The sequence below is a fragment of the Balaenoptera ricei genome, chromosome 1 (assembly GCF_028023285.1).
Source record: "Balaenoptera ricei isolate mBalRic1 chromosome 1, mBalRic1.hap2, whole genome shotgun sequence".
Classification (NCBI taxonomy): domain Eukaryota; kingdom Metazoa; phylum Chordata; class Mammalia; order Artiodactyla; family Balaenopteridae; genus Balaenoptera; species Balaenoptera ricei.
The window spans coordinates 113,475,240-113,489,682 of NC_082639.1; the positions used below are offsets into that span (position 1 = coordinate 113,475,240).

Genomic DNA, 14,443 nt, shown 5'->3' on the forward strand with positions numbered 1-14,443 from the left:
AAGCAATCCCTGCTCTCAAGGAGCTTAGAGACCAGTGGGAGAGACAGTCAAGTAGAAACCAATAATGACATTCTGTGTAAGAAAGTATAAAGATGTGCACAAAAAATGACACACAACTCAAACTTGAAAATGAAAGAACTTTCTGGAGCAGGTGCAACTATAGAAAAATCTTAAAGAAACAGAGTTTGCTAAATGAAGCAGGGGAGGGCAGAATATAATTCATTTTCAGAATCATGAATGTGTTTAAGGAACCACAAAGAGATCGGTCTGGCTACAACTAAAGGAATGCAAAGAGACTTCAGAAGACAAGTCAGAGGTAGGCAGGAGAGGCCTTCTGTGCCATGCCAAGCAGTCTCAACTCTAGGCTGAAGGATTAGATAGAGGTGGCTATGGCAGCAATCTGAAGAATGGAATAAATGGAGCCAGAATTAGAGACACCAGTTAGGAAACTACCGCATTAATGCAGGTGTAACTTAATTCAGGTGCCTGAACCAAGGCAGTGGGTAACAGAGTAGGAAATGGAGTAAGAAAACTGAGGACTTGGTGACAGACAGACAGACGGCAGTGATCAAGCAGAAGGAGTCGAGTATAACTCCTAGGTTTATGGATTGAGAAAATGGCTAGACAGTAATGTCATACACAAAGAACATATCCAAGAAGGGGTAAGTTGGACGGAGGGGAGTTAGCTGTTGGTGGTGGTGCCAGTGGCAACAACTGGAGGGTGCAGAGGGAGACACAGTTCAGTCTGAGGCATCAGTGAGGCAACTTACCTAAGAATTCCTTTAAACAGGTGACTTCATTGAGCCGGAGCTCAGGAGAGAAACCCGGACCAAAGACACAGATTTGAAAATCATGAAGAGACAGACAACACCAAAAATCATCAATCTGGATGAGGCCACACACTGCAAATTTACTGTGGAACACTGACATTTAAGGGTAGAGCAGGGGAAGAAGAGTTCACGAAAGAGCAGCCTGTGGTAAAAGTCCTGGTATCACAGGAGATAAGAGTCTGAAGAAGGAATGTGTGAACTCCATTATCAAAGTATCAATGTAACTGCAAAGTTAAATAGGATAAGAGCAGAAAAGTATCCACTGGATAGCCAATTGGGAAATAATTCGAGATCTTTGTGGAGATAATATCCACACTCTCATAGGTTAAAGAGTTAAAGGGGGGGGACTTCCTTGGTGGCGCAGTGGTTGAGAATCCACATGCCAATGCAGGGGACACGGGTTCGAGCCCTGGTCCAGGAAGATCCCACATGCCACAGATCAACTAAGCCTGTGTGCCACAACTACTGAGCCTGCACTCTGGAGCCCTCAAGCCACAACTACTGAGCCCATGTGCTGCAACTACTGAAGCCCTTGCGCCTAGAGCCCATGCTCCACAGCAAGAGAAGCCATCGCAATGAGAAGCCCGCGCGCTGCAACGAAGAGTAGACCCTGCTCACCACAACTAGAGAAAGCCCGTGCGCAGCAACAAAGACCCAGCACAGCCCAAAATAAATAAATAAAATAAATAAATTTATTTTAAAAAAAAAGAGTTAAGGGGGTACTTCCCTGGTGGTGCAGTGGTTAAGAATCCGCCTGCCAATGCAGGGGACGTGGGTTTGATCCCTGGCCCAGGAAGATCTCACATACCGCGGAGCAACTAAGCCTGTGTGCCACAACTACTAAGCCTGCACTCCAGAGCCCGTGAGCCACAACGACTGAGCCCGCGTGCCTAGAGCCCGTGCTCCACAACAAAGACAAGCCACCACAATGAGAAGCACGCGCACCGCAAGGAAGAGTAGCCCCTGCTTGCCACAACGAACACCCAATGCAGCCAAAAATAAATAAATAAATAAATTTATTAAAAAACAAAAAGAGTTAAGGGGTAATTTACTGTTAAGACAGGCAGATTAAACACATCTATTCGGGTTTGTTCCCTATTGAATCCCCATGAAAACAACAGAAAGGAAATTATTAAAGGTAAAAGCCTAAAATGAGAGACAGAATGAGAGAAAAAGTAAAAGCAACAAAATTCTTGGGACTTCCCTGGCGGTGCAGTGGTTAGAAATCTGACTACCGGGCTTCCCTGGTGGCGCAGTGATTAAGAATCCGCCTGCCAGGGCAGGGGACAGGGGTTCGAGCCCTGGTCCGGGAAGATCCCACATGCCGCAGAGTACTTAGCCTGTGCACAACTACTGAGCCTGTGCTCTAAAGCCTGCGAGCCACAACTACTGAGCCCACACGACTAGAGCCCGTGCTCCACAACAAGAGAAGCCACCGTAATGAGAAGCCTGCGTACCGCAACAAAGACCCAACTCAGCCAAAAATAAATAAATAAAATAAATAAATTTTTTTAAAAAAAGAAAGAAAGAAATCCGACCAGCAATGCAGGGGACACGGGTTCGAGCCCTGGTCCGGGAAGATCCCACATGCTGCAGAGCAACTAGCCTGTGCGCCACAACTACTGAGCCTGCGCTCTAGAGTCTGCCAGCCACAACTACTGAGCCTGCGTGCCACGACTACTGAAGCCCACGCGCCTAGAGCCCATGCTCCGCAACAAGAGAAGCCACCACAATGAGAAGCCTGTGCACTGCAACGAAGAGTAGGCCCCGCTCACTGCAACCAGAGAAAGCCCGCGTGCAGCAATGAAGACTCAGTGCAGCCAAAAATAAATAAATAAATTTATTTTAAAAAAAAATTTTTTTTCAAAGCTAAAAAGCAGATGGAGGAGTGGTAAGTCACATAGGAGAATGAAGAAAACCAAACCCCATGTGGAGAAAAGTTAAGGGTCAACTAAATTTATGTCAAAGACTGGCAAAAGGATAAGACACCAGATACCTCCAGAAGTGGAGGAATTAAAAACAGGTCAAGATGAGGAGGACAGGTTTTAAATCTGCTGAAGAGGCGGTTAGACCCCAAATCCCCTCTCTTGTTTGATGTAGCCCAGTGACAGCTTCTCCCCATAGCCTGGCAGAAAGAAGCCAGGGTTGTGGAAAGGATGTTCTCTGAACTGAGGCTGTCAGGCAGAGGTGAGGGCAGGAGTACTATGCTGATCAAGTATAGAAGAGAAAACTCCAGCCTCCTTCCTCTCCTGCTTTCCCACATTCCCTCTGCCATTTGCTATTAAAGAATATTCAATGCCCAACAATAAAAATAGCTATTAGACATCTTAAATATGATAGAAAAAATAAAGAACTCAACTCAGCAGAACGGTTAGAAGAAAAAGCTGAAGTAATATCTCAGAAAGTACAACAAAAAGACAGAGTGATGGGAAAAAAGAAGAAAGACAAGATGAGAAGATGAGCCTGAGAGGTCTAACATCTGACCACTGAGCACCATAGGAGAGAACAGACCAAAAGAAGGGAAGGAAACCATCAATATGTAACTCAAGTACATTTCCCAATACTGGAACCTATGAGTTTCCAAAGTAAAGTTTATCAAGTACCTTGCATAATTAATGAAACTAGACACATACTGAGGCATATTATCATGAAATTTCAAAACACTGGAGAAAAAGGAAAAATCCTACATACTGCCGGAGGGAGAGGAAAAACAGGTGTTACATAAAGGTTCAAGAGTCAAAAGGGCATCAAATTTCTAAAGAGTCAGCACTAGAAACTAGAAGAAAATGGAGCCCTTAAAATGTTCTGATTAAAGTGATTTTCAACCTAGAATGTTAGACCCACTGAAGTGGGAGAACAGAGTAGAGACATATTTCAAACTTTTGATTTTGAATAATTATAGATTCATAGACAGGTCTCATGTACACTTGTTACACAGTAACAATAGTTACATATACAAACCAGGTATATAGTACAATAGCAAAACTAGGAAATTACATTGGTCATGTCATGTCATGACAGACAATGAATACAAGTAGTTTAAACCTAAAAATTTGTTTCTCGAGCACTCTTCCTCAGAATGCTAGTAGGATGTGCTACACTAAAACAAGGTAAAAATGATGTGGGGTTCAGAAATAAAAGGATCCAACATAAGTAAGAGGTGAAATGAATCCCCAGGATGACCAGAGAAGACATTAGTGCAGCAAGCCAAGAGAGCAACATGGGTAGAGTGGAACAGCGTCAGAGCGCTCTGGGAAGGATTTCTTCAGGAAGATGAAAATGATAGCAGGACACCTAAAATATTTGAACACACTGAAAAGAGATTTATAAAACTGAAGTAGACTTTAGTGTTGAACTGGTAATACATACATAATAAAACCAAGTCCCACTCATCCTCCAAAAATGCAATTATTAACACCAGGAGAAACAAAATGTCCAGCAGGAAAAGCAAAGTAATCATGACACACTACATAGCTCAGCTGTGAGGAGCTTTTAATCGTGCTTATAATGTAAACTCTAAAAACAATCTAAGTGGGCTTCCCTGGTGGCGCAGTGGTTAAGAATCTGCCTGCCAATGAAGGGGACACGGGTTCGAGCCCTGGTCCGGGAAGATCCCACATGCCATGGAGCAACTAAGCCCGTGCGCCACAACTACTGAGCCTGCGCTCTAGAGCCTATGCTCCGCAATAAGAGAAGCCTCTGCAATGAGAAGCTGCGCACCGCAATGAAGAGTAGCCCCCGCTCACTGCAACTAGAGAAAGCCCGCGCACCGCAACGAAGACCCAACACAGCCAAAAATAAATACATTTATAAAAAAAATAAAAAAATAAAAACAATCTAAGCAAAACTGTGATATAATTATAGTGAGTGGTGAGACTATAGGAGTGTGGAGAGAACTAAGTCTTCATCTTCCATGGTTTCAGTTTAACAGAGAAGGCCTAAATCCAAAAAATCAAGTGGGGACTTCCCTGGTGGTCCAGTGGTTAAGAATCTGCCTTCCAACACAGGGGATGTGGGTGCGATCCCTGGTCGAGGAACTAAGATCCCACATGTCACAGGGCAACTAAGGCCGCACGCTCTACAGCCTGTGAGCCACAACTAGAGAGCCCGCATGCCGCAACTACTGAGCCCGCGTGCCACAACACTGAGCCCGTGCACTCTGGAGCCCGTACGCCACAACTAGAGAGAAGCCCACATGCTGCAATGAAAGATCCCACATGCCACAAATGAAGATCCCACGTGCCACAACTAAGACCCAATGCAGCCAAATAAAGAAAGAAAGAAATATTAAAAAAAAAAAAATCAAGTGGTAGCAATTATAAGCATGCTACCCAGATATGGAGGTAAATGTACCATCACCCACAAAAACCTTGCTTAGCAGGAAATAGGGAGAAAAATTATTGTCTTTCATGACAAGTCTCATAGAACTATTTGATTCTTTAAAGTACACTTTATAACTTTGATATAAATATCTAAATATAAAGAGTTATGGAGAAGGATATAAGTGGACTGTGGCCTACCCTTTGAAGAAGGTTAGAGTGGAAAAAAAAAGAGAAAATGAAGAGCTAGAGGAAAACAGATTCGAGAAGTATTTTAAAATTTGAACAATTTTATATTTAGGAGAAATATCTATAAACAGAGGAAGAAGCTGATACTCCAGAGGAAAATAATGGATCACTGTTCCTGGAACGGAAAGAGGGCGATTAACCTAGTGTGCAGGCGGGAGGAACTAGTCTTAAATAAAAGGCTATTCATTGAGACTAAGCAAAAGAATAGGAATGGCTGCACTCAGGCGAGGTCTCCGGTGGAGCGTGCAGGGAGCACTTACTTTAATGATGTTGTCAGGAGCTCTGTTCATGTTGAGGTTCTTGATTCTCACTGTCAGCTGGTGGGCAGTCTTGCAAGTGAGAAGGTACTTGCTGATTAGAGGCTTAGGAAACTCGGTCCCTTCAAAGTGCTTCAGTCCTAAAGCTAACAAACTGAGAAAGGGGCAGTGACACTCAATCTCACCTGATAGTCCATCCTGCTGAAAACCCTCCCAGATGAACTCCACATTCTATAACCCACTTTTTCTACATCTAATTCTCGTACAAGTTAATGGCAATTCAATAGAAAATTTCAGATATTTACTGAGTGCTAAGAAGTACTATGTGAATAAGACTCAATGAGGAGTTCCCAATCAAGTGAGAAGAGGAAAAACCAGGCATAAATCACTAATAAATGTCAGATCATGATGCACTTTATACTAATAATACAAATGAAATTTGAAGGAAGAAGAATGGCTCTAACAAAACTAATATAAAATGAGTATTGGGCACCATGTTAGACATATTAAACATCACCAAAATTACCTCCCAACATAACATATTCAATTACAGTTACCTATGTACATACTTGCTGATGGTAGTGGGGAAATACAAATCAAGAGCCATAAAAGTGTTCATAACCTTTATCGGATAATCTCACCCTTGGGAATTTACCCAAAGAGATAAACTGGAAAGATTTTCAAAAGCTCTATGCACAAAGATCCTTGGTGAAGCCTCACTCAGAACAGCTAAACAAGAGGGGGTGGGGGAAAGTGGCAAATAAAAGGACTATCATAGGGCCATTAATATTGCCTTAAAAGACAATATACAGAAACAAAAATAAGACAATGTTACAGCATGGAATCTGATAGAAAAAACAATTTCAATAAGACGTTAAGTTAAAAAAAAGCAAAACAAAATTACACTTATATTGCCAATAATTATATAAGAAATGCGAAAAGAAAAATCATTGTCTTGGGGTGGTTAGGATAATGGATAAAAAAATTGTTTTCCTTTGAAAATTTCCCTCTAACAGTATTACAAGATAAGTTTTTACAATAAATAAAAGACAAAAAACAACTTAAAATGTTGCAAAAATGTGTACGTCATTCCCTAAAAAAAGCAGTATTTGGCACTGCTGGAACAAGCACATACTACGGGACTGCGCCCATCTACACTGCTTTTCTTTTTGTCTTTTGTGTCCGTTCTTTATTATACAGGTCTTCTCCTTGGGATATTTTGTGCTCTTGTTCACCTCACGGTAAACCCTTACTTGTCCTCCGCCTTGGTGAAGAAAATCTTATCCTGGGGATTCTTTGCCTTCAAAGAACACACTGGAAGTAGCTCTGGATACATGAAAACCTTGCTTGTGGCTAGGATCCAAGCCACTTGCTTTGGCAAACAGGGAAATTCATAGGCTGTAAGAAAAAAATTCGTGATAAATGAAATTCTAGAACAAAAGAGGGCTTCACAAAAGCTTCTGAATGCATTTTTGCATTTAGATAGAGCCACCCCTACCTAACGTGATGCCCTTCCACCCACATACCCCCCTCCCAAAAGTTTCCACAATCTTTCTCAGCCTAACATATACCTAAAAGGAGTCCCATTCAATGTTATTAAAAGTTGATTCTCTTTTTCTTTCCTGTGTGGAATACTTAACACACTAAGTAACATAAGCACTTATAAAGTACCTAGTAATACCTGGCAGATAGTGTATGCTCAAAAAATTTTTACCTCCTTCCCCCTTTAAATCCTTGAAAGATAAGTGACCTTCAACAATGCTTTCTTTCTTCCAGGATAAGATTCCAACTTCTTTAATCTCCCTCACAAATCTCGTATTCCAAATTTTACTTTATTTGATTCTTACTTAACTTTCATTAAGTTCTCCCAGATTCCTCCTGAGGTTGGGAACAAAAAAACCATAAAGAGAATGAGACAATTCAGTCTCATTCATTTCTGTCTTGCTGTCTAAGCCTCTCAATTCCAGGCACTTCTGCCTTTCCAGAGATAAGCACCACTATATAGCCATATTTCTCCTTCCATAAATGTTATTTTTATATCACCAGAAGAAAAACACAGGACACTATATGTATAAGTTATAACTGTAGTCTGGTGTTAAATTAAGTTTTCATTACCAACATATAACTAATAGAGTAGTTTGAGATCAGTGTCTATGACATAATGCACTTAAATTCAACTATATTCAATTTAACTATAAGAGTCGGGGATTTAAAATCAAATCCAAAGACAAACCCAAATCCAGAGCAAAACACAACTAATTTGCTAAACTAGGAACAAATCAGAAGCAAATATTTAATTTAAGGGAACAGCAAATATTTTCTCAAAAAATACTAAACCAGGGCTTCCCTGGTGGCGCAGTGGTTAAGAATCCGCCTGCCAATGCAGGGCACACGGGTTCGTGCCCCGGTCCGGGAAGATCCCACATGCCGCGGAGCGGCTAGGCCCGTGAGCCACAACTGCTGAGCCTGCGCGTCTGGAGCCTGTGCTCCGCAACGGGAGAGGCCGCGACGGTGAGAGGCCCGCGCACCGCAATGAAGAGTGGCCCCCGCTTGCCGCAACTGGAGAAAGCCCTCGCACAGAAGCGAAGACCCAACACAGCCAAGAATAAATTAATTAATTAATTAAAAAAAAAAAAATACTAAACCAATGCAAGGTAGAAACCAAATCTGCAAATTTCTTTAAAATATCGAACATGGTAAATGTACAACATCTCTAATTTGTTTCTAACTCCCAAATCAATGTTTCACTCAAAATGGAGATATCACTATAATCATTATGGGAAATAAAATGATCTTAATGAAGAAGTGAGTAAAAACCTACACACAACCCGACTTTACCACTTGACTTCCATCTTTATCAGATACCAGTTTGTCTTGACCTGACTCCTAATACTTACCCTCATATCTACTTAAGTCCAATTATTAGCACGAGCCCCACATCTCTACCCCCCACAACCCTGCCCTGTCCACTGCCTCCATCCTTACTTTAAGCCCAAGTATTATCACCTAATTCTAGAACTTAGATAATGAGCACAAAGGGGGGATAAAAGAGAGAAGGAAGAAATTACAAACACCCTGTCTCCTCCACCCCTAGGAAATTATCCCTAGGAAATTATCTGTGGGATAAGACTCCCACCTCTCATTGCAAGTAAAAACTTAAAGCGGACACATCTGTCCCCTACCAGTCTTCTTGACAGTTTTACGAGGACTCCAGTCAACGCTGACATGTGTGTTGAAGTCTTCAATGAGCTGCACAGCTCCCATCAGGTTACAGGGTTGGAACAAGGTCTGAAACTTGGGGTTGAACTGATGATGAAGGGCGATGGAGCTTTGGGCAAAGGTTCCCAGCTCTTTCTGGGAAAACAGGACACAAAGGAGATCTAAGTTCCAGACAATTAATACCAGTAGCCCTTAGCCTCTGAGTGAAAAACTGTCCTTCCTACAAGAGTATAAAAACAGGTAAAAATCATCATAAAGTCTTCCATAATTAACATTTTGCCATTAAGACTGCTCTTTTGCTGAGTCCTCAGATATTTGGGGATTTGTGATACACTAATTTGTTCTTGTTTTATTCTCAGTCTGAGTGTTCCTCAGCCTTTTGGATGTATGGTCTAGCTCCCCAGCTAGAATTAAAATTCTCAAGAGTGAGAGCCATTACTTAATAAAATAAAATAAAATAAAATAAAAATTTTAAATGTCTTTTTTGGTTTCTCTGAAGAACAAAGTACTTCTCATGATCCTCTGAACACAATGAGGGAAATAACACTCTGCTGACTATCGAAGGAAGCTCAGACTACTAGCCAACTCAAACTCCGAAGAGACTTACCCAAGAGGCAAAGAATATCCTCATTACCTACCCCAAAGTTCAGGAGCAATTTTTATAGGATTTTAACACGTTACTGACAGGGGGATTTTTGCAGAAGCTAACACCTGTGGCTGTAATACCTCTCCAGTCAAAAATGTGTTACAATTTGAATTTTTTTCTTTTTGGCCGTGCCCTATGGCTTGCAGGATCTTAGTTCCCCGACCAGAAACTGAACCTGGGCCCCAGCAGTGAAAGTGCCGAGCCCTAACCACTGGACCTCCAGGGAATTCCCCAAAATTTGAAATTAAAAGCCCTTCCTCCAAAATATTTCATAATGCCATGAGGAAAATTAATTTTATACAGAAAACACTGATATTGAGCCTAATAAATAATGAATTCAATAAAAAGAAGAGAAGTACCAAAAGCCCAAGATGAGTGGATCTAAAGGTAAGAGAACCCAATAAAAAGGTAAGAGGAATAGTCTTAAGAAAACTGAACACTCTCTCTGTCCTTTCATGGGAACCAGTAACTTATGTTTTATCAGCAAGCACATGAAGCCATATGAACAGCTACCAAAACATACAGGAGAGAAGAATAAATGTAGCTTATGAGTCAATATTTGTGAGAAATGACTTCCAAACTAACTGCATACAGAATTCTTTAGAGTTAGGGATATCTGAAACCTTACAAGAAATATCCTGGTGGTACTGGCCTCCGAACTGAGACTGGGGTTGGAGGTGGCGAGAAGGTGAATTTGCGTCAAGAGCTGCACATGCTGGGGAGGGAAAGAAAATAATATAGTGACATGTTATGATGTTGTCATTTCAGGAACCCAGAAGACTTTACCAAGATGTTAGTGACTTTAGCATATATGTTTGGCTTTTTAGAGATACTATGAGAACAACACAGTATCCTGGTATGAATTTTTTTCTCAAATATGTTCCACTTGAGCAAAATGACAGAACCAGAGGAAGTTTAACCTCAAGCCAGAGGGGCTAAGATTAGAAAGAAGAAAAAACTACTCTGGCAATAAGGCTGTTAAATTCAGAAGAGATTACTAAAGATTCTTTGAAATCTGTCATTCTGAATACTATCAGGGTCCTTACATGCATTCTTACCTGAGCCGTAAGGACACGAACATGATGACCTTTCAAGGTCCTAACTGATGTGAAGATCCTGTGGTCCTGTGGTTTCAGTGGTTATCAAGACACCTATTTCTGACTTTTCCAAAGCTGCTAATTTAATGTTTGGCTTCGAGCCAGGCCATGGGATGATCCAATATTAACATTACCAAGAAGAGTCTTACCTGCTGCATCTGCTGCTGGAGTCTCCTCCTCTGTGCTGGGTCTAGAATCAGAGTCTGATGAACTTTCTCACTCTGGGGCTTAACCCTCTCTACCTCCTGCTGCTGTTTGGCTGAAGATTTCCTCATCTTCAGCTGTTCAAGTAGCTCCTTCACTGTGCGATGTTGCTCATTTAGCAAGTTGGCCAGTGGTTCCTCGAACCTATCCTCAACAGGGAGATGATTGGATTTGAACATTTCCCTGGGTCCACAACACATCCAGTTCCTTCCAATGGTGGGCTAAGCCAGTCTGAACAACTTCCATCTACTGCTAATCCCCAAATCTCACTTTAGCCGATAGGCAAACTCCTATCCTACCCAAATCTTCTCCCAAAGTTGTTAGCATAGATTCAAATAAGATGGTTCTGAATCGCCCCCCACCCATTCTTCTACATCAGTCTTCTAAGTAATATCATAATGAAGGGGAAATCAAACAAAAATCTAAGAGTAGGGAAGTGTCTGGATAACAAAGCAGCCAAGGAGCTAATGGGAACCCATCATTTTTCATCACACTGACAGCCACATTAATCTGGTACTTGTTCTTAATGGTGATACAGAATCTTCTCCAAGTTTTCTAACACTACCTACCTCCTGAGAGAGACTGTGTCTGGGGCTGAAGTAAGAATGCAAATACCTAGCATGCTAGTTCTGAGGTAGAGGCAGAACAAGATACTCAAGTGATTAAGCAAGAGCTGATACTCTATGCAATCAGGATAAGACCTGCTCAAGTAGCTATGACTAACAGGTTATCATAATTCAAGAAATCCTCTAGAATTCAGCAATAGTTAAAATGATAATAATCTTTATCCCCAGGGGCTGTTGAAAAAAGTTATGTTTCCTTTTACAGTATTTACTGTGAGTATGGGCTGGCACAGGGTGAAAACCTAAAGACACAGGCCTGTCCTCTGTACAGTTTTACTGAGAATTGAAAACTCTTGATTATCTGCATTACTAGCAGAGGAACAGAAGAACAGAAGCATGAAAAATGTACATAATGCAAAAAAAAAGGCTGCACCTGATTTTAATAAGTATTATCTGGATGGGTAGTTGATAAGGGGAACACAGGTAACTCACTTTCCCTGTGTTATTTTACTTAATCAAAGATTAAGCTAGGTTTGCATTTCTAGCTGAAAGAAAAGCAGCAGCAGCCCAAGCAGATCAACTGAATACCGAAGGGTAACTGAATTGGAACAAGGATTTTTAAGTAGTTACCTAATGACCAAATTTTTAAAATTCATACACAGAGTTGACTAGTGGAACTGAAATATGTTTACAGATCAAATCCCATGATAATAAGTTCCCAGGTTCTATTCTGCTACACTAGAATTTTTTTCTATGAAATATGACGTGAAATAAGCGGGTCAAATACAGACTCTAAGAAATTTTGAAATCTGTTCTCAAAAAAAAAAAAAAGGTAAATATGGGAGGTGATAGAAGTGTTAATTAACTTGATGGGGGGAATCCTTTTACAAAGCATATGTTTATCAAATCATCACGTTGTACACTTTCAGTATCTTACAACCTTATTTGTCAATTATACCTCAACGAAGCTGGAAAAAAAAAGGAACTCCTGAGATTTCTGTTGTGGTTATATTATGGTATTTACTGTAATCGAGTATGACTGATATTTCTGACTTTTACACAATGATTAGTACATCTTGTCTTTTTCACTAAATTTGCAAGTTCCCTGAAGGTCTAGCTTTCAGGTGGATCCAAAGCTCTCTAGTTAGGTAATGCTGTTAAGTTAAAACACAGGACTAATTAGAGACTATGTGTCTTTCAGTTCTGCTTTGTTCCACACACGGCACAAACCATACCCTGACATCCAGCCAGTCACCTAACGATAGTATGCTGCTACTCAGAATGGACAGCAATAAAGTACGGATAAACTATGCAAATTCATCACAAAAACGGGGGAAAAATTTAAAGCCTCTACTCTCTGGGTGGGACAACGGAAGTGCTGATTTAAGTGAAGAGGGCAGTACACACATTTCAGACTCCAGGGCATTACTTCAGGTGCTTTATGGTTTGCTCAGTTAATGCCTTGGTGACTAACAAAAGTTCATTAACATTTACTAGATGTTAAGGAGAAACAGAAGAACAAAAGGGACATACTGGATATTACAATTTGGGGTAGTTTCTGTGGCTGGCCACATAGAGTCCTACACACCTCTCCAGCACCACTCACCTGGAGAAGCTGCTACGGATGCCAGCTTCTGCTTTTTCTCCCTTCCCAAACAGGTACAGCTTGGTCTATAGCTGCACTGCCCCATAATAAGGAGACTTAGTCACTTGACACCTAACACCCGCAAGGGCTCTGCATCCTAATATCAGTAACAGCAGGTAGTCAGGGATGGGAAATTGTTAACCAGAATTTCTCACAACCTTTTCAGACATACACTTTTCCTCCATTCTAAGTCTCAAGGTCTTTGGTTAGCCTACCGTAGGGCTTGAGGGGTGTTAAAGTTAGGCCGAGGCTCAGCCACACATTCCTCCTCCTCTGGGCCATCATCTTCCATGTTGGAGAATCCCATCTCATCTTGAAACTGAGGGCAAAGGAAAAGAAGGATTTTCCTGGGGAATGGGCACACAAAAGTCACTCTAGCAGTGACAAGGGAAAGCAAAGACTAGTTTACAGGACTTTAATAACGCTGGCGCACAGAAAGAGCTTGCATCACAACCTTTCTCACTTCTGGGCTCGCACAATCCTGCACATGAGGTAGCTATTATGCCAGGAAAAAAGTTTCTCAATCAGCCAACTTGTAATGGTAAAGACAGAGCATGGATAACTTGAAATGATCAGAATATCTTTAAAGAGATAAATTTATGAGAAAGGTAACTATTTGGGCTCAGAATAATCTAAAATTAGTTTGCAATCTTTAAGGATGCAACATGTGATAGTGAAGAGTCCATCCAAAAGCTTGCAAGGAAAACTTTATTAAGAATAACCTACATATGGATAATCAAAGTTTATTACTTAGCAAAATTCTCCTGTCACTATATTCTCTCCTGGGTGGACTGAAAGGGGAATGGGCTTGGTTCACACCACCCTTCTGGAGAGAGAGGCCCTGACACCAAAGGACAGAGCTTGCTGGAGAATCCACTTTTACTATTCTGAGTTCTCATTCAAAGATCATTACTCACAGTTTCAAACAGCTCTTCCATCAGTTCATTCACTTCCTTTTCTGCAAAAAAGCCAAACGGTACGCTGTTGGCACATGTTTGTTTCATTTTGCCATAGGGGGAATTCCAAGAAAATTCAATGAAAGTTGTTTTCAGCAAGGCTCTTAACAAAATCCTCACATCTATCCATCATCCACTCATTCATTTAAAAACATTTATTGAACACCAACTATATGCCTTAATCCCTGGTTCTAGATGCTTAGATACATGACAGGACTTTACTCTCATGAAGCTTAAATTCTAATGGGAAAGCACACAAAAACGTAAGCTAGATGATTTTATAATGAGATAAATTCATAGTTTGTTGGCCTATCCTACTGAATGGAGTCAAGAGAGAAGTCTCCAGCAGTGTGTCATAGGACCCTATCTTTGGACCTGAACTATTCAGCAATCCCATCAACAACCTAATACACCCAGAAAACACACTTACCAAATCTGTAAATGATATAAAGCTGAAA

At 41.0% G+C, this 14,443-nt stretch overlaps 1 protein-coding gene across 6 annotated transcripts in view; it reads right to left on the reverse strand.

Annotated features, from left to right (window-relative positions):
- The window catches only part of GON4L (gon-4 like), a 91,789-nt gene that overhangs the window by 18,279 nt on the left and 59,067 nt on the right, over positions 1-14,443 (reverse strand). For all 6 annotated transcript variants that reach the window (XM_059933467.1, XM_059933506.1, XM_059933486.1 and 3 more), the window contains 7 exons: positions 13,947-13,987; positions 13,245-13,348; positions 10,767-10,965; positions 10,149-10,235; positions 8,838-9,009; positions 6,909-7,053; positions 5,659-5,809 (listed from right to left, as the gene is read on the reverse strand). In XM_059933467.1, the coding sequence (XP_059789450.1) occupies positions 5,659-5,809; positions 6,909-7,053; positions 8,838-9,009; positions 10,149-10,235; positions 10,767-10,965; positions 13,245-13,348; positions 13,947-13,987 (899 nt within the window). The remainder of the gene's footprint in view (positions 1-5,658; positions 5,810-6,908; positions 7,054-8,837; positions 9,010-10,148; positions 10,236-10,766; positions 10,966-13,244; positions 13,349-13,946; positions 13,988-14,443) is intronic.